The following is a 20,426-nucleotide window of genomic DNA, read 5'->3' as shown; positions in this document are numbered from 1 at the left end:
CTTTTGGGTTGGTTCGCTACACTCGGCCAGCTTTGTGGGTGCATTTTATTTCACCCCAAGTCGCATATGCTATACTGTAACATAGTGATTTGCTGGGGGACGGGAGGGCGCAAACAGAAAAGATCCAGAAGTTCTTTAACGAAGATTCTGCGCTAAAATTGAATGCACCTCATTTAATCATCTCTTTATAGCAGACGCCCGTGCGCAATATTATATATCTTTAATTAATTGAGCTTGGTAATTGTTCAAAATAAATAGTTAGAAAATAATTTAACAAGTAGTTTAATGTGGAATAAAAATTTGTTTATATAAATGAAGGTTCAGTGGAGTGGTTAGCTCTGATGGTAGGCTTGATCTTCAATGAATGAAATTAATCCTCACTTTAGTCCGTACACAATATCGGTTCTACCATCGTGGTGAAAAACCAAGTCAACAAAAATTTGTCAGTTTTGTTGATATTGCTCGAAGGCCGAGCTGTGTGTAATTAAACTTCTTTCTGTATTCTTTACTTCTATCAAAATTGTATCAACCAAAAATCAGGTATTAAATTAAAACTTAAACTGAATATTTGACCATGAAATTCAAAGTTTTTAATACATATGTTCTATAAACATCTGACACTCACGCTGCTCCTTTGTTAACAAGGATAGAATGTAATACTCAATCAAAACAATATTTTCGTTCACACCTGTTGTTATTTGAATTTCTAACTAAACAAAAAGATTGTACCTTCATATGAAAACCATAATTATTGTTTTTCATCATTAACAACTTTTTCTGCCTCGTAAAGCCCAAATATGTTGTACGTTTCTCGCGCAGCATCATTTGTCAGAATTTTTTATGCCCTATTGATGTTCTTGAAGAACTTTTTGTCTCCACCAGCATCAGGGTGCATCAACAGGCTCAATATGTGGTAGTATTTCTTGATCTGATCTTTTGAAGCAGAACTTTTCACAAACAAATTTCATATAGCATAGCAGGCCGAGTCATATTGTTTTTTCCCGAAACGCGAACAGACAATTCTCCGCAGTTTTTCTTGTTTTTAAGAGAATTTTTTGTCGATCAAGCACAGTATAGTTTCTTCGACATCCGCTGGTCATGTATCGGTTGTAGTTTCTCAGCTGCAGTAGCTTTGACATTAATTGGTCTTTCGCCTTCTCAATTTTCTTGGTGGCTTCGCCCCTTTTTAGCGGCAATAACTTTTTTAATTGGTCGATTCTTATCTCAATAAGTTGATGGAATGCTGTTCAGCATTTTTAATTATGTCTAAGCGCCACAAACTTGGCACTCTATTTGTCCGATGCTTCTTTTGTTGCCATTTTGGCCTTGTCGCAACGGTGATCCAGTTTTTTCGAAGCTCGACGAGATCTTTTTGAAGTAAAGATTTTGTACCCTTCAATTCCTTTAAATGAGCGCATTAATTTCACTATTCAACTTAAGTCTGCAGAGCTCAGGGTTAAATATCGGCGGATGTCAGAAGTTGAAGCGTAGTCTCCTTCAGGCTCCGTGAAAAGCAAGACTCCACTCGGTACACTCCCGCGATATCGCCGGAACAGTTTTCCACAATTCTGGTATATAGTACACATATGCACCGAATCGTGGGATCTGGTTGCCTGTTATATTGAACAAAAACCACTAAATTTTCTCGGTGTCTTCAGTGTTGAACTGAAGAATTTTACTTTTATGGTTGTGAACTCCAGAAATTTTTTTTCTCCTTTTGTACTCAACCTCCAGACGTTTCCATTTTTTGGTCATAAGTTCCAGACTACATTTTTTTGGTCTTCAACTCACAAAATTTTCTTTTTCTTATGTTGGTCTGGATCTCGATACGTTTCCGTTTTTTAGTCTTCATCTCAAGACTACAATTTTTTAAACAAATGATTCTTTCAGAGACCCTTTCACTTCAATCAATTTCTTTTGTTATTGGCATTCATTAATTTCTCTGAGTAGTTGATCATACATACGTGTGCTCGTTACGGGGTCATGATTTCGAATTAGTTGTTGCGAAGACACTCCATTCAAAGCTAATCATAAATACTTCAACTTTAGGAAAATTTTTTAAAATTTGAAAAAAAACGTAGAATGTTACGACTGACACAGTAAGGTTCTTCGGATTTTACTAAATGTATAAGCTTTTGGTTTTTCAAATCCAAAAAAGTTTTAATTCATTTGCTAGGAAAAATTCCTGATGAAACCAGTCGTTGCAGTGAATAAAGTTTTTATGACCGTATTTTTTTCGGAATCTCGGAATGCTTCCTGACTGATAAGTTCTTTACTATTGTGGCAAAATGTTGGAGCAATTTGTCTCTGTTTAAAGTCTGATGTTGAAAAAAGGCTAGATGTAGATTTTGATCAACTACTTTCAAGTTAGTATTCATCGGTGACTGATATATTTCACGACCTATATTCTTCAGTGTATCTCCATATTTCTGAAAACTGCCGTCTTCTATTTTGGCGACATTTGGGTACTGCGGATTGCTTGCAGGTTGTATAATCATGATAAGAAATTTTTTTTAAGAGGGTCCACATATCTATCATAAGTAAAATTCTGACCCTCTAATAACAAAGGAGCTTCCTTGTGCAAAAAAGAAGTTCAGTTTTTTTGCTACCATCTTGAAACATTTATGAACATATAAAACGGATCCTGCTCTTTCAACGTTATTTTTTTTTCTTGAAGAACGTTACTGAAGGACTCAGAAAGTTACAGACTACATTTTTTTGGTCTTCAACAAAAAAAATTGTTTTTCTTTTGTTGGTCTCGATCTCGAGATGTTTCCATTTTTTAGTCTTGATCTCAAGACTACAATTTTTTACACAAATGATTCTTTCAGAGACCGTTTCACTTCAACCAATTTCTTTTGCTATTGGCATTCATTAATTTCTCTGAGTAGTTGATTATACATACGTGTGCCCGTTACGGGTTCATGATTCCGAATTATTTGTTGCCAAGACAATCCATTAAAAGCTAATCATAAATAGATGAACTTTAGGAAAATTTTTTAAAACTTGAAAAATGACGTAGAATGTTACGACTGACACAGTAAGGTTCTTCGGATTTTACTAATTGTATAAGCTTTTGGTTTTTCAAATCAAAAAAAGTGTTAATTCATTTGCTAGGAAACATTTGTGATGAAACCAGTCGTTCCAGTGAATAAAGTTTTTATGACCGTATTTTTTTCGGAGTCTCGGAATGTTTCCTGACTGATAAGTTCTTTACTATTGTGGCAAAATGTTGGAGCAATTTGTCTCTGTTTAAAGTCTGATGTTGAAAAAAGGCTAGATGTAGATTTTGATTAACTACTTTCAAGTTACTATTCATCGGTCACTGATATATTTCACGACCTATATTCTTCAGTGTTTCTCCATATTTCTGAAAACTGCCGTCTTCTATTTTGGCGACATTTGGGTACTGCGGGTTGCTTGCAGGTTGTATAATCATGATAAGAAATTTTTTTAAGAGGGTCCATATATCTATTATAAGTAAAATTCTGAACCTCTATTAACAAAGGAACTTCCTCTGTGCAGAAAAGAAGCTCAGTTTTTTTTGCTACCATCATGAAACATTTATGAACATATAAAACGGATCGTGCTCTTTCAACGTGATTTTTTTTCTTGTAGAACGTTACTGAAGGACTCAGAAAGTTTTTTGATATTTCGACCCTTGTTTGAATTGGCAGTCGTTCAATTTCACAATGGAAAATTTTCCTCTCTTCGAGTAGTTCGAAGTTAAAGGGGTCAATAACGTTTGAAAAAAACGTTTCAAAGTTTAAAAGTTCTGATCGTTTTTTGGAGTAAAAACAACTGGGACTCCGGCTAATTTCAGCTGCTGTCCACAGAAACTTATTGCTGTTTCCGCTAAATTATTCAATGCAAAATCGTCATATATGTTTTTTGTCTAATTTTTTCGCTGATAATTGTGGTCTTGACCTTAACAAAATTTTTGCACGGTCCTCCTTATTGAAGTGTTTGATCGTTTGACATGTTTGTTTGCTTTAATTTTTCACAAAAAAGAGTTTACTACGTCATCTTCAAGATAGGTTTTTTTGAAAATGGTTTTCTAGAAATCTAGTGGATCCTCAAAGTTTAATAGGTTCAAATCTAGTGGATCCTCAAAATTTAATCTAGTGGATCAAAGTCCTCAAAGTTTAACCGCTTTGTAACTCAAAGTTACATAGCGGTTTCGCGCCCATTTCGTTCTGAGTCTCTGACCATGCTCCTCGACATAAGTGATTTTGCTCGCCTGCCATGATTTTTTTCCGTTACCAACCTATTGACTTAAATAGTCCTATCTCCAAAAACTGGTATGGCAAAATTGTTGTTCTGCTAATTGTTTCTTCAAGTTTCTTCGCTTAAGTGTAAATTGACTTTAGTAGTCTTGAAATCTTTGTAACGAAAACGACATCTGCATATCCATTGCCTTCTTAAATGCAGACACTGTATACGTCACTTCAAACAAGCAGAATTTGAATTTTTTCTCTGGCTGAACTCTAGCATATATCAAAATACCTTTTTCTACTGTTTTCGATACTCGAATTCTGTTATCACACTTTACACAGTCACCCAGAGAACAGATCTTTGTTGATAGGATATTGCCAAAATTGTAACCTGATAATTTGATACAAGGTGCAGGAGAAGCACAAATGGCCAGCACTGCCAGATAAAAGTATAGTAACAGTCCATTAAACGATGTTCTGGAAGAAATGGCCGTTCATTTGATTCCATTGTTCTATTCTCAATTTTTCTGAAACAAAAGTTTTATGAATTGGCCTGCTACGTTCTATGAGATTTTTTTTAAAAAAAGTTCTGCTTCAAAAGATCTTATTAAGAAACAGTACCACAAAATGAGCCTAGTGACGCACTCTGATGCTGCTGGAGGCAAAGAGTGCTTCAAGACCATCAATCGGGCATTAAAATTCTGACAAATAATGCGGCGCGAGAAGTAAACAATATATTTAGGCTTAAAAAGCAGAGAAAATTATGAACGATGAAAACTGATATTTAAACTTTTGCAAAGTTTTCGTATAGTAAGACGTTCAAAAAACATGAACTGGAAAGGTAGAAATTATTTGGTTTTTGTGTGAGTGGCACACTTTTTTCTAATGAAGAGGGCAATAGGTTTGTCGCAATAACAAAAAACATGTAATGAAAAATTTGGTTTTCACGGTCAAAGAATTAACTTGAAAATTAAATCCCATCTCTGTCACCACAGTAGCAGCTGCCCGAGCGAAACATTTTATATCTTTAGTTAATTGAGCCTGGTATTTTTAATAGACAATGTTAGAAGTGATATTATTAGGTAGATTAATGTGGCAGAAGAATTGCTTTAAAAAAGAAGGCTAAATAGAGTGATTAGCTCTGAAGGTAGGTTTGGTGTCCAATGAATGATTTTAATCCCCAATTTGGTCAGTACCTAATTTCGGTTCTATATTCGTGGTAAATTAACCAAGTCAACAAAGATATGTCAGATTCGTTGATATGCCCGAAGCCCTAGCTTTGTGTAACCAAATGTTGGTTTTGTTTTCTGTACTCCTGTCAAAATTGTTTCAGCCATAAATCAGGTAAAAATTTAAAATTTAAACAAAATCTTTGAAGTTGAAGTTCAAGTTTTTAATAGTACATCTTTTTGTATACGTTATATACGTTTAATAGACAATGAAACCCGAAGTTTTTTTTATTAAATCTTTGTTATAAACGTACACTCACACGTTCAGAGCATTCTTAGCTGACACTGAGTACCTCTTAGTGATATTTCTTACCAACTTTCTTTGTCATTTTGTTTTTATTTTCGTGTCTCGTTTAATTTAACCTCATACGGTTATTTTTATATCATACCAGGAAAGATATCATATTCCACGTTATTGTTAGAGCGATGCCTACTTCTTATGATTGAAGCAGCACACTGTTTGAAAGCTCACTTTTATGGCTGTTGGTAGCAGAGGTTTTTAGTGAGAAGCCCTGGGTTTAGCACCGCATTGGGGTCCGCATTGAGGTCCATAAATTGAGGTCCAATTACAGAGGTCATTGTAGTGACCACATATGCAAATCAATCTCTACGTACATTTGTTCTTTTTATTAAGGTCCAGTAAAGGTTGCTAAATATGTTTTTGTTCAAATTGGGCTGAAAATGTTGATATTTTATTTCTTAAAAAGATTTGGCGCGCAAGAATAACTTCTCATCACTACTGGATAAAAAATGTTGGCTAAATTTTATCTGCTTTGAGCGAATTGACCTATTTAATTTTTTTCATTCCGAGTCAACAATAGTTCCTACTCAAGAAACTAGCAAAGGGCGTGATTTTTGCTTCGAATGACCTGTAACAGCTGAACTTGAACAAAAACTATGTTTTCCTACATAAAACGTTTACGCTTATCATTGAACGCATTTACGAACAATATAGTCACCAATCCTTTGAGGATCAAAATGGCATCAGAAAACTTGGTCTCCAACGCTCAATTACTCATTTTTCTCAACGCTATTTACGGACAACTTGACAAAGGAAACCCTGACTACGATTATTAACATTTCTTTTCTATAATTTTTCGAAAACATTCGACACGGTGCCAGTCGTTGAACTAAAATAAAAATTTAAAAAATGTTCAATTGGCGGAAACGGAAGTTTGCTAAAGTTGTTGTCATCCTACTTGTTTGAGCGAAAACAATTTTTTGGCGATGATGACAATGATTGACAACTTTAAAATGTCACAAATTGTGAAACGCAGGGCTCAATCCATGGGCCTATAATGGTCCTCAAATATAATAACGACTTGCCAAATGTGCTTCCACGCATTCAGTGCTAGGGATTTGCGGACAATTTTAAAGTGCTTTAGGAAACTAAACAAGTCTGGATCATGCTTCAAACCAGAATGAAAAATGCTGTTAAAGTAATTGCATGAAACTTAAAGCAAAAAATTGCACCTTGCTTAATATGAAGGAAAAGCGTCAATGCTATTGAAATGGAGAAATGTTGAGTTCTGTATCAACCCAAAAAGACTTGTTAATCTTGATAACAGCAAACATAAATTCGAATGAGAACTGTGAATTACTAGCCGGCAAAGCTACAAAATCTTTTACCTCATCAAAAGAAATGATTTAAAACTATGCTTCAAAGTAAACAAGCTAAACGCGTACAAAATCTACGTTGTGCCAATTATCACACACATTTACTGGAATCCAAGCCAAATCTATATGCAAACCTTTGAAAGGGTGCAAATGAGGGCATCAAAATGGATTTTCGAAAAAGGTTGTTGTTATGTTTGTAGACTAAAAGAACTCGAGCAACTCCTTTTGTGTTTTTCTATAGAAAAGCATTATTTGTTGGTGTTCTTGTGAAAAATCAAAGCAGGTTTACTGCAAAAATTGAATTTTTTCTGAACTTTCTGATAATGAAACGAAACTGCACAGACGTCAAATTTGGAAACAAACAGGTTGCCAACATCAGATGACAACTTCTTCTAAAAATTAAATTTTCTTCTTAAAATCATAACTAAATATCTTAACGCTGGCGACAGACTCTTCAAAAGTACAATATCAACAATTAACTTGCACTATATGATAACCTCTTTCAAGGACTATGACAAAAGCATATGGCGTATTTTATTTAGATGTGCAAATTGCAATCCACGGAAAATGGTAATGTGTATGCTCTAACAGACGAGGGTGCAAAACACGCGTGGCTGTAAGGGATACGCAGAATTTTCAACTAAGACTACTAGTCCTACTCTAGAAGAAGAAGAAATTATATGTGTTCTGATGATATATATTACCTTGTGCATTCTAAAAGAAATACCAAAGCACCAAACGGGACCTCCTCTGGGCAAAAGTGCCACGGAAAATAGAAGCCCCACAACAGATGAGGCTAATATAAAGGAAAGAAAGAGAGAAAGAAAGAAAGAAAGAAAGAAAAACAGAAAGAATTAACAAAATCTCAAGTCATACTAAAACAGAACAGGGTTTCAAATAATATCTTTTTTATAAACAAACACTGAAATGATCTATTGAACGTTTTTATGATGTTACGTCTCAGCAAACAGTATCAGCAATGAAACCAATACCAATCATGTAATTCAACAGAACGCATTCTCTCAACGTATTTTTATCTGAGGGTTTTTCAGGCGTGGTTTCTTGAAGAGATGAGATGCGACGCTCTTTGTAGTAAAGTAGTTTTTCAAATCACGCTAATAAAGGCTGTTCAGATACCAAGTAGGCAGCTTAACGCCGACCGATTTCAAAAAAAATTTCAATAATTCTGCAATGTATAAATTGTATACGCTGAAGACAGTAGATTCTGAGAAAATGAAGGATACAGTTTCTCTCTGTTTTTTTGAAACATATCAACTTAAGCAGTTTTCTATGCATCATATAGATACTACGTAAATTAGAAGATGTTGTACATCCATAGACTAGATGACCAAATCAAATTTTTGATTGGATAAAAGAACGGTAAAAAAAGAATGAGAAAGGTTCTACTAACAAAATTCCCTCATTTTTGAGACATCAAACACATGCTTTGACCAGCGTTTTACAACCTTATCAACACGGACTTCGAAAGAACGGTTTATGTCTAAATGAATGCCCAGGTACTTCAGAGAATCTGATTTTTTCTATCTTTCATTTTGAACCTTGATATCTATTAGTGGTTCACAGAATTCCATGAGTTCAGATTTTTTGACATTTAAATTTAAATGATCACAGGTAATCCAATTTTGCAGGCAAACAAGTTTAGAACCAATGTATCTGTCATCCAGAGTTTCTGCAGGGTACATAAGTGTTGTATATAAAAGTATACAACATTTTTGCAACTAATAAAGAAGTCGTTTGTTTATATAAGAAAAAGGCAAAGAACGAGTATTGACCCTTGAGGCACACTGCTCCTGATTACTTTGAAGTCTGAAAAAATTTCTACGATGAACACAGTCTGTCGCCGGTTCAGGACACAACTGCATATCCAACTCAAAGTGACTCCTCTCACGCAATTATTTTTCAGGTTTTCAATCTTGAAATCACGATTAGCAGTATCGAATGATTTTAGCAGATACAAAGTCAACGAAAACACAAAATTGTTTGGTTGACTTGTTAAATCGTAGTTTCTCAACTATCTCAGTAATTTCGAATATTTTACTACAACTAGTGCGATAACTGAATAGTTTTGATTAAAATGTTTGTTCATAAAACTATACAAATTGCTCGTTCAAAGACTTTGCTAACCAAAAGGCAAGATTGATACTGATTGATAATTGTTCACCTCAACCGATGAACTTTTTTTGAATAGGCGGAGTTATGCGTGCCTTCTTGAGACAATCTGGAAAACTTCTTTGGGAAAATGAACTGTTTATAAGTGCAGTTAAGTATTGCAACATCGCCGGAAGCATAAATTTCAGTTATTTCACAGAGATACTATACAGGCCAGTGGATTCATTAATATTAAGTGCGGGCACTGCTTTCTCTACCTCTTCCTCACGCACCGGAAAAAAGGAACATTGACTTTACGGCTTGTGAAAATTAATTTTCCTTGCAGTCTGATCAAGTTGTTCCAGATTATTGCCACAAATTTTTGTGAAACACTCATTGAAAAAGTCAGCTAAGGTCTCACAATCATCAAGAGTAGCACCACCTCTGATTCGATGTGAGATTTGTTTGCTCCCTACCCGGTTACCGGTTATTGCGTTGATGTCTCGCAAGATATTGCCTTTTAATGAAATTGTAGGAGAGACCAGTTTGTTGTAATACTGGCTTTTTTGGTTTTTAACTAAACAGAAACTCTGGATGACAGACACAAGAACCTTATTGAAAGATCCATGTCAACATTTGGCACATCAGCTGCTTTTCGAGATCAAGCAACCTTCTGCTATGATCAGTTTCTTTGTGGAGAACAATAATGCGTTTTTTTGCACGCTCGGTCGATTGTTGCAAACTTCATAGTGCGTAGTGATGGATATAGCGTAGTGATCGGTTATAATAATTTGAATAACTTTGGTACTCATAACCATATATCTCTTACATATTATTTGATCAATCAGACTAAATGATCTCCCACAGATCCAGGTCGTTTCTCACCGTGATTTATGAGAACAATTGTGTACTTTTTAGTTGGGCTGTCTTGCTTGAGTAGATTGATGTTATTATCAACGACTAAGAATAAGCAATCAATATTTTCAGAAAATTCTTCCAGAAACGTATCAAGTTCCACAATGAATTTCACTTATGACTTGGATAGCGAATTGTATACACAGCCAAGAGAAAAAAATTTTCAAAACAGTCCTGCATTTCAGGCATTAAATGTTCTCACAACTATGTGCCAATTACTTAAACTTTAATAGAATCATGTATAGATATATATATATATATATATATATATATATATATATATATTTATATATATATATATATATATATATATATATATACCAGTGCTCTGATGTTTGCTAACGCGACATATGTTGAAAAAAGTGGATTTAGCAAATTTGAAATGAGTTCCAACCGCAGACAAATGATAGGTTTTTGGAGTTGTTGGTTGCGTAATATTGAAGTTTATCAAATTGTTTATTTAAATAGCGATTGTTGACACGGAAAAAGTGTAATCTGTCAAAATATAATTTCTTTTGCAATCAGTGCAATGAGTGATTTGACAGGAGTGAGAAGGACCCCTTACTGAAGATGATTGTTCACCTGATTTCAAGCACTTTCAACAATTCTGGAATACGCTCTTTGAAATTAATTCAATGTGTTTAGCACAGTTTTCGAATCATTGGCATGAAATATAATAATGTTTTTATCCACCGAGTGTGCAGATTTGATGGCTGGATCTCTGTGAAAGGGAAACAGTATTCTCGACTGCAATGGTGTCTCATCCTCATTGATATAAATTTTTGCTGATAGACATTTCAGGTTTTTCTTTTTCCGCATCAGTTCTATTTCAAACAAAATGAGCAGTCAGATTTCGCTGACCGCCATTTTTGGAATGGAGCGGATGACATACACTCATGTTGTCCCTTTTCAACTTTACCCCACAATAACTTGACACCTTGATCAATTCCTTGTTTTGTTCCTCGTTGCTACCTCCTTCATCCGACCCAACAATCCTCTTTTTTTCTCGCCTTCTGTCTCAAATTTTGCTTGACCCTCCAGTACCTGGGCACGCGCTTGACTGGTTTTTTCTTGTTTATCTTGTTGTGAACACCAAAAAATCCGCAAAGCAATGGTTGGGCCAGGAAGTTCTCGGATATGCGTTTTGGGGTCCAGGTCCTCGACCAGACAACGCACCCATTCCCGTCACAGCCATCAACAGTGCTATTCAACCCATCGTAACTCCCATTGTCCTCCGCAGCTTAGGTTTTTTCTTTGTATCTCGAACCAACGTTCAAGCCTTCTCTATTTGATTAGTTTATCACAACAATGAGTTTATCACACAGATATACAAAAATATAGCGTTCTCTCTCTATAGTATATACACTGTTATACACTGTTTTCAAGTCCACGTCCTGATGTCCGTTCAAAAGTAACCAAAAATTAGAGGGAAGTGGGCATTTCGATATGCAAGCAAATTGGCAAATTTTTAAAAAAATTTCTGACGGTCATAGTAAATGGATTTGTCGTTTAGTACCTTTTTGTTACTGTCCTTTGAAAATTTACAAAAAATGGCCTTTTGTTTTTTTATGGGGAAGGGTGGGGGGGGGGGAGTGGATAAATGCATACCTCCTAGCAGTGCCCACTTGACAACCTGCATCCAGCTGGGACACTAAATGCATTCACCGAGGCCTGATCCCTTGCCCAAAGCTCAGTTTGGAAGTGGTGACTCCTGTCAAAGCAGCCAAGATACAACAATGGCATCCCGAAATAAAGATTTTTGCAATAAAACTAAAAGACCAGTGGGAACTGGGATGCCCACCCACGCTGCAGTGGGCAAACAGTTAAAATCAACGAACCGGTCCTTAATGACTACACCTGCAAAAAAGACAAGAACACTCGCAAATGAAATGTCTTCACAGGTTTTCAGCCTGAATGCAAATTCTTGCTCGCCGACAGACTCTGCTACCGCGGTGCGACATTTCCCTGCCTCCAAGCGACCCGTTTACCACAAGACGATGCATGCGTCATGCAAGAATCAAAGGCTGTGATCTCATACAAAATATTAACCTCAGGTGAAGAAAAATGTGGCCTTCATGGTGTTGTCATTGCCATTCAGCTTAAACTAGCCAATTGTTTGATGCCTTGGTGCCCCTTCGGTGCCAGCTGAAGCCATTTGAAAATCTCTTCAAAACCATTCCTCATCTCATTTTTTCCGCCTACAGGCCCACGGACGACGCTGACTCATGCGACAAGGAGACCTTCCACATGCATCTCAACAATCTCTTAGACTCGCTCCCAAAAAAGCTTTCTGCTGTTAGCCGAAGACTGGAACGCCAGGATAGGTGCCCCCTACCACCCAAGAAAAAAGCCCTAGGAAGTTTCACTCTGGGGAGCGGATATGATACCGGTGACCGACAGGCCAGATGGCCCTAGCTTGAGGGCTCCTTGTCTGCAACACAACCGTCGAGAAAAACCCGCGTGCACTGATCACCTGGCTGTCCAACTATCACTGGACAAAGATTCAGATTGACTATATCTTGCTCAAAAACGGTGGCGTTCCTCAGTCTTTGATGTCGCGTCCACACGGCACAGCACTGTCCTCAACTCACATAACAAGGTGCTCTTGGCCAAGACCCGTTCCAATCTGAAAACCTACTCCAAGACGATCCGCCAGAACAACCTCGACATGGCTACTTTTCAGATCCCAGCTGCCCTTGACGAGTACAGGGACTCTCTCCGCTTGCCTCTCCCAACATCGGTGGATGACCTCATTACTGAGACGGCATGGTCCTCAGTCCGCAATGCGATTTCAGCATCTGCATCGAGATCCCTACCAACGAAGGGAGGAGCCCATATGCCCTGGCTATCACTCGAGTCTCTAGCCATCATAGCCAGGAAGGCCAAATGCCGCTCGAAGAAGATGATGAAAAAGGCCAAAAAACAGTCAGGAAGAGTGTCCGCACCGACGAAGTTGCGTACTTAAGCAGAGTAGCCGATGAAATTCAGATGGTTGATGAAGACGGCAACACCCGCCTTGTCTAGAAGACTATCAGAACATTCTCTGGCAAACGTTCCACATGTAACGAATTGTAGAAGAATCTCAACGCCAACCCATCGCAGACTTAATGACATGATCGAATCATGGGCAGCTTATTTTGAGTCACTCCTGAACAATCCTGTCAACAACTCAGGAGGTATCGACCCGCCAGTCTCGGATGTCCTTGCCAATATCGAAGATTCCGCCCCCAATAATTGAGAGGTTACCCTTTCGCTCAAAGCCCTGAAATTAGGCGAAAGTTCTGCCACCGACCAGCTGCAACCCGAGTTCTTTAAGTTTGCAGCTGACGAGCTCGCACCACTTCTCTCGGCTTGGTTCGGGAAGATAGGGACTGACACAGACATTCCCAAGGATTGGCAAGACAACATTGTAACTTTGCACAAGAATGGAGACAAGGCCCTTTGCTCCAACTATCGGGGCATCTCCCTCCTAAACATTGCGTATAAGGTGCTTGAAATAGTGAGCCCCAAATGATTTGAACCAGCCTTTTAGCCCTTGCACGCAAGAATCAGCCAGGCTTCAAACGCGGTGTTAGTTGCAGGGAACAAATTTTCTCCCATAGACAAATTCTCGAGCACGGAAACCAGTTTCACTGCCTCACATCTGTGGCGTTCAAAAGCAGACTTCAACAGCGTTAACTGCAACTGCATATGGAAGATTGCTGCAAGCCTTGGCCTTCCCGACAAAGTGATTTGTGTTCTACGCTCGTTGTACACAGACAAACGGAGCCAAGTTAGAGTGTAGAGCGTGACATCGCGTTCATTTGACATTAAATCTTGAGTTTCCCAAGGCTCTGTTTTAGCCCCTTCTCAGAGAACTCAATTTGGTTGAACATTTCACATATCTGGGGAGCTCGATCCAACTAAACGGCAATCTAGCCCGAGAAAAGAAGTCCCGCAAAGGCCAAGCAGCCCAGAGTTACACGAACATCGATGGTGGGGAAGAGACCACCCGGTGGTGTAAAAACCAACTGGAGAAGCGTATGCAAAGAATTGAAACAACACCTCAAGCCACCAAGGATGTCTCACAAAAAGTGGAATGAAGATTGGTTCACCATTGCCAAAGAAGTTGCTATGCACTGGCCGCAATGGAGAGCTCTTATTCGTGACAGTTGTGGCTGGTAATGGCCGGCTCCGACTGAAAAGCTCGATGTTGATGATGTTGCTTTTTTGGCATCCAAGCAGCTGAGCGCTACTTATAATGGGCATGACATGACCCGTTTATGCATTAAGCTTGTCCTAATTGTGATAAAATTTTCACAGAGGTTACTTCTAGCCGATTCTCAGGCTCGAGATCTGCACTGTGGAAATTTGAACGTGCTCTCGGTGCCAGGTGGGAGGATTCTAGACGCCTACAAGTTTGTTCTCGAAATAGGCAAATATGAGTTGATTGCTATATTTATTGAAGGAAACAATATTTTTGATCAAGAGTTGCCTTCGACTGTATCCCCTGGTAAAGCTGCAAACGACCTTATAGATTTAACCAACTTCGTTACTGCAAGAGAAAAAGAGTCTTAGTAATAGGAATCCGAGAACGTGATTGCTCGAGAGCTGACTCTGTTAACAAAGCCTTACGGAACGAGTCAAAGTCGAGTGGAAGTTCTGCAGTATTCGGAAACAACTGAAGGGAGTTAAGTATTTGAAGGAACACGACAAAACGCACATCGAGACGAAAGCCCTGAACAACTTGCAGAATCTACTCATAGAAAAAGTGTTATACGAAAAGTACAGCAAAGAACAACAACAAAGGCAACACTAGCATTATAGAGTGTTTTTCGTCTGGTCCAAATCGTGGTGGTCGCTGTCGTGGTTTCTCTAGCAAATAATTTAGGGAACCATTCTTTATTCCACGGGATCCATAAGGATAATGTAAATAAGTATCTCGTCTATTAATGTTCGTTTGAACAATGCAAAATGTCACAAAACGAAATAAAAATACAGCACAAAGCAAGGCTGCCACTGACAAAAAAATCATGTGCTGCCTGCAGTAAGACTCTGAGAAATAAAGTTTAATTGTTATTACTGCCGCAAAGTTGTCTGCTTTATTGAAGACTGCTAGATTTGAAAAAAAAACTATATTGATTGAAACCCGCAACCTATTGATTGAAACCCGCAAAAAAAAACCCGCAACCTGCAAGGACGAGGAAGCACGATTAGATATCTCAGCTAAAGGCCTATGGGGTTCTCGCTTTGAGAAATCATACTATGATGTTAAAGTCTTCAACCCGTTTGCTCCAACAAACAGACGTATTGGAATCAAAGAGAGCTACAAGTTCCACGAAACGACGAAGAAAACCAAATACCTGGACAGAATTGTTGAAGTTGAGCATAGCTCTTTTATCCCTCTGATCTTCTCGACCACAGGAGGAAGCGGCCCCGGCTCCACAATAGTTATAAAACGACTTGCATCAAGAATTGCTGAAAAGACGAAAGACACGTATCCTAACGTCATAAATTTCATCAGAACATCCCTGAGCTTCGCCCTACTTAGAAGCACAATCCTTTGTATAAGAGGCCACAGAGGACAACGCTCTTACAAGGAGGAGTCTTCACCCTGTGCATTTAATGCCGAAGTCAACCCATAAAACTGTACATATAAACCTAATTTGAAACCTAACGTGAACTTATATGTATACTGTTTCATACCAAACTTTGACCTCCAGAAACTGACTGGTAATTTATTCATTTCATTAGCAGACGTGGTGCTCATTTTTCATTCCAACAGCACACAGTGCACTTTGAATTTTCGTCTTTACGATCAGTTGCTTTGATTTTGCTCTTTTTGTTTGACCTCGAATGATGTTAGCACCGTTCTGTTATTGTTGACCTTTATTGAATTCAAGTTATTTCAATATTGATTGATAAGAATTCCGCTCGGCGTTTGTTATGACTGTTCTAACAATAAAGATCAATTATTTCTTCTAGTCTAGTTTGTAGTGTTTGGACGAAAAGTACTATAGATCGATGGAAGTCATTATGACTTATTCCATATTCGTGTACAAATAACTAGTACTGTTTATGGTCGTGCGATTGATAGATCTTTTTTGTTTTCTACTTCGGATTATTTCAGAGATTATGGCCGCCAAAATGTCAAACCAAGGTCAAGCAGACCTGACACGAGTTGCCATTGTCAGTAAGGACAAATGTAAGCCCAAGAAATGCCGACAAGAATGCAAAAAGTCTTGTCCAATTGTGCGATCAGGTTCGATAATCGAATTCAATTTCTATTGTAGTATTTCCAATCATTGAACACATTTAAATTGAGTTTTGTTTAGGAAAAATGTGCATAGAAGTTACACCTGCTTCTAAGATTGCCACTATATCAGAAGAGTTGTGTATTGGATGCGGCATTTGTCCAAAGGTATTTTCTGATGCATTTTCTGAGCTGCTTTCCAGTAAGTAACCTCCAATTTTCATTTTTTAGAAATGTCCATTTGAAGCTATTCAAATTATCAATTTGCCGACAAATTTGGAAAAAGAAACGACTCATCGATATGGAGCTAACTCTTTCAAGCTACATCGGTACGTAGGTTTTGTTTAATTAAAATCTGGGGCAACCATTATGCGTAATTATTGTGCACCTTGTAACCGAGAAAATTTGTTTAGTTTCTTGGTTAAAAACCTTGTGTGAATTGGTACACTTTAAGTTTTTCTAGAGGAACTAGCAATAGGAGATGATTAGGTAGTCCATAAGGTAGATTTGACACTTGATCTGCAGTTCCCGATTACTGACGATATAGTTAAATACCAATCTCTGTACACACTTTTCAAAAGCCTTTGATAAAGTGTCGCACGAGAAATTGATCTGCAAACTGCATCACAGGCGATGGAAGTTGTTAGCAAGCTAACTCAGCAACCGTTACCAAAAAGTTCTAATTTGAGAGCAGTTTTCTCCAACCATCTGAGTAACAATTGGGTTACCCATTTCTGGGCCCACTAATGTTTCTAGCACAGTTTGGCCACCCTCAACCCCCCCCCCCCCCCCCACTCACTCCCCACAATACTCCCCTCGTCCCCCTGGCGATTTGGAGCCCCTTCTCGTCCAGTCCTCCCAAAGCTACCCCCATCGCTTAAGCTTTCAATTGAGCTTAAGCTGAGCTCCTTAATCCGTCGCTACCTACTGACGAAACCAAAGGCTCGCCAGTGGTTTGAGAGCGATTCGCCAGACGTTGGTTGCCTATGTTTGTTAATTGCTCTCAAACGTAGTCCTGTTGGTCCTTTTAATGCAATTTTTCGCTTGACCGATTTTTCGTCAGACCCATTAGACTTTTCGTCCTCAAAAACGGGATAAACAGTTCGCGCCCAGCGAGCATTAAATTTCATTAGAGGCCCTTAGCCGCGTGTAGTAGTCCTTCAGGTGCTTAGTGTGGTGAAGTTACTGGGAAGGCCGTAGTTTAAGGTTAAAAGGTCATTTTAAGAGTTTTTGAGCTCTAATTGTTGCAATTTCGTGTTTTTTCGTTATTTTTCTAGTTTTTTGTTGGCCCACTCTAAATTTGAGGCTGCTTAAAGTTTGCAAGACATCAGCACTTTTTATGACCATTTGAAAAGCTATTTATTTTGGTACTCCAAACAAAAACACGCAAAATTATACCAATTTTCACAATTTTTGTTTTTTGACAATTTCTGTCATTTTTTGTGGTTTTTCAGGCCTAAGTGAAAACAAAACAGGATGATGCTTTTTAATATTTTAAAAAGATTGAGACATTTTTTCTTCCGATTTCTTTTTCATACTTTTGTGGTTGTGGCCTTTAAATCCCTTACAGATAATAGGATACTACAGTAAATCATACCTCAGTTATAATTTTGCTGTCACATATTTTCTGCATTTAGTTCGTTCTTTTAAAAAATCGGAGCGAAGTACTTCACGCGGAATTCGTTTTCGATTACTTTTTTGTGTGATAGTTTGAATGTTTGACAGTGGCTTCGAAAAGGCCATTGATATTACAAATAGTAAATCACTGCTTGGTTGTTTTTCTGCCATATAGGTGTCGCCATGTTATGCAGACAACTGAGGCAAATGTTTTTGTAAAGAAGTTAGAGAAACTTCTCTAAAATTCTGAAATGTTAAAATTTTCTGTATAGTTACAAATACACAAAACCTTAGAGCATTCAAATTTGTTTGGTGTTTATAGCATCTTTTATAATGAACGTAATTGCGGATATGCAATAGGAAAGGAGACTGACACTTATGTTAAAAATATTAAGAAGTCCTTTTAATTTTTATGAATTTTTAAAAGGTCTCAAACAAAGTTTGTAGCAATTATGTTGATCTTTTTAATGGAATTTTTCGTCTGACTCATTTGACTTTTCGTCCTCAAAAATTGGACAAACAGGTAGCGCCCAGTGGCCATTAAGTTCTCTTAGAATCTTTCAGATCACTAGTCTCCAAGTATGCGATTCACAGACTGCCTTGGAGACTTATACTTATGGTGTTAAGGGCGGTTCTTAGAGGTTGAAGACCCCCCACTGTTTACCCCAACCTCCCACCGCGCTGTTGCCCCCTAACTGTTTTTCTGTCTTTTTTCTCATTTTCAAAGTTTTTTCAGAATCAGGGTCCAGAAGACCTCCTTAAAGGTTTGATAATAAGTTACACAATTTTTTATGGGCCATGGAAGAGTTTTTAATCAAAACTTTTTAATATCACAAACTTTAGTAATTTTTAATAACTGAAATTTTCAAGTTTTTGAAATTTTTTGTCATTTTAGGTTTCCCTAGTAATAACTTTCCAGGAGTAATCGAATATTTTTCTTAAAGAATTGCAATTTCAAGGTTTTTGAATTTTTTTGATTTTTTAAATTTTTTCCGGCACGCGGGCCCAGGGACCTCCAAGGTTTGATAACAAGCTGTGGTATAGTTTCTTGAGTTAATAGAATGATTATCAATATTTTAATTACTCGAGTTTTAGCAATTTTTTGATAAAATTTGATTTTTTTTAAATTTTCGGAAAATTATTAGGATGTTCCAAAATTATGGATCTTTATGAGCCAGTGAAACTTAAAGTGAAACTTTAATTAGGGATACTGGATAGTCTTTGGAGACGATGAAATGGCTGTGAAGATATTAATATCGCGAGTATTAGCAAGATTTTTTAAAATTTGCAGATGGTTAATTAACAAAACTGAGGAGACAAAAATTGGTTTTCAACCTATTTTACGGCGAAATCTGGAAACTTTCCTTTTAAATTTTGCAGTGTTTTGCAAATTTTTGAAATACAAATTTTCTATTTGATTCATTTACTAGCATGACTAGAAAATGAAAATTGCAGAGTCGAATCAAGCTAAAGCTAGCCTCACCAAACCATTAATACACTTAAACTACACTTATAATAAGAATATTAAGAAGTCATTATGAAAAGTAAGAAATTTTGAATTGCTCTCAAACAAAGTTTAGCAATTATATTAGTCGTTCGTTTTTATGCGATTTTTCGCTTGACCGATTTTTCATCGGACTCATTTGACTTTTCGTCATCACAAACGAGATAAAGAGGTAGTGCGCAGTGGGTATTAGGTTCATTTAGAGCCTTTCAGTCTCCAAGTATGCTATTCACAGAAACTTTTTTGGGTACTTATACTTGTGGTGTGAAGGGCGGTTTTTAGAGTTTGACCCCCACACCTCCACCCTCTCTCCACTTCACACCTTTCCCACATCAGCCCCGCCTCACAGGACACTCTCAATATCCACCGCGCGCAACGTTCAGGCCATAAGGACTTGGCCCCGTGCAGCCAAAGATCCCAAACCGTTGCCTCCCCCATCAAACTCCGCTGCGCTTACGTCGCGACCTTTCAATTAGGCTAAGACTAGCCTCACTAAACCTGAGCTCGCTAATGAGAAAACCAACTGCTCGGCCGTCGTTTGAGAGTAGTTCGCGAGACGTTGGTCGGTTATGTTTGTTTCTTCATTCATGCAATTTCAACTGAATTGTGTTCGTAACGTCATTTTTCACTCATATTGGATCGAGTTCTTCGTTCACTCACTGGATTGAGTTTTTGGTTACACCTCACTATCATATTGACCTTTCTTTACGTCATTTATGGGAGATAATGTCAACTTATTTTCTTTTACTCTAATTGAATATTATTTGAGAGCAACAATAGAAGCAACATTAACAAAATCGTAGTCGCCCGAGGGATTTGGTGCCCTGACACGAGAGCGCTTGTTGTAGAGGGCGTTGAACTAGGATTTTGTTCTAACGTTTTTAGAGAACCAAAGGGTACGGATGTGTTGAGTTTCTGAAGAGTACAATTTTGCAGATCAGTGAAGCAAGTAATAGTTACTTGATTCTGCTTGAAGTAAATGAGAACTC

General features: G+C 37.7%; 2 protein-coding genes across 2 annotated transcripts in view; one reads left to right on the top strand and one right to left on the bottom strand.

Moving 5' to 3' along the window:
* LOC142337861 (uncharacterized) overlaps nt 1–20,426 on the bottom strand; it is a 96,667-nt gene that overhangs the window by 67,431 nt on the left and 8,810 nt on the right. The window lies entirely within an intron of this gene.
* LOC142337859 (ATP-binding cassette sub-family E member 1-like) overlaps nt 16,197–20,426 on the top strand; it is a 29,675-nt gene continuing 25,445 nt past the window's right edge. Inside the window, exons 1-3 of the mRNA XM_075387453.1 lie at nt 16,197–16,325; nt 16,399–16,484; nt 16,548–16,645. Of these exons, the coding sequence (XP_075243568.1) occupies nt 16,199–16,325; nt 16,399–16,484; nt 16,548–16,645 (311 nt within the window). The 5' untranslated portion in view covers nt 16,197–16,198. The remainder of the gene's footprint in view (nt 16,326–16,398; nt 16,485–16,547; nt 16,646–20,426) is intronic.

Source organism: Convolutriloba macropyga, chromosome 4 (genome assembly GCF_964194025.1).
Source record: "Convolutriloba macropyga chromosome 4, txConMacr16.3, whole genome shotgun sequence".
Classification (NCBI taxonomy): Eukaryota; Metazoa; Xenacoelomorpha; order Acoela; family Convolutidae; genus Convolutriloba; species Convolutriloba macropyga.
Note: the sequence above shows the minus strand (reverse complement) of the source record. Positions and strands in the feature narration are given on the sequence as shown.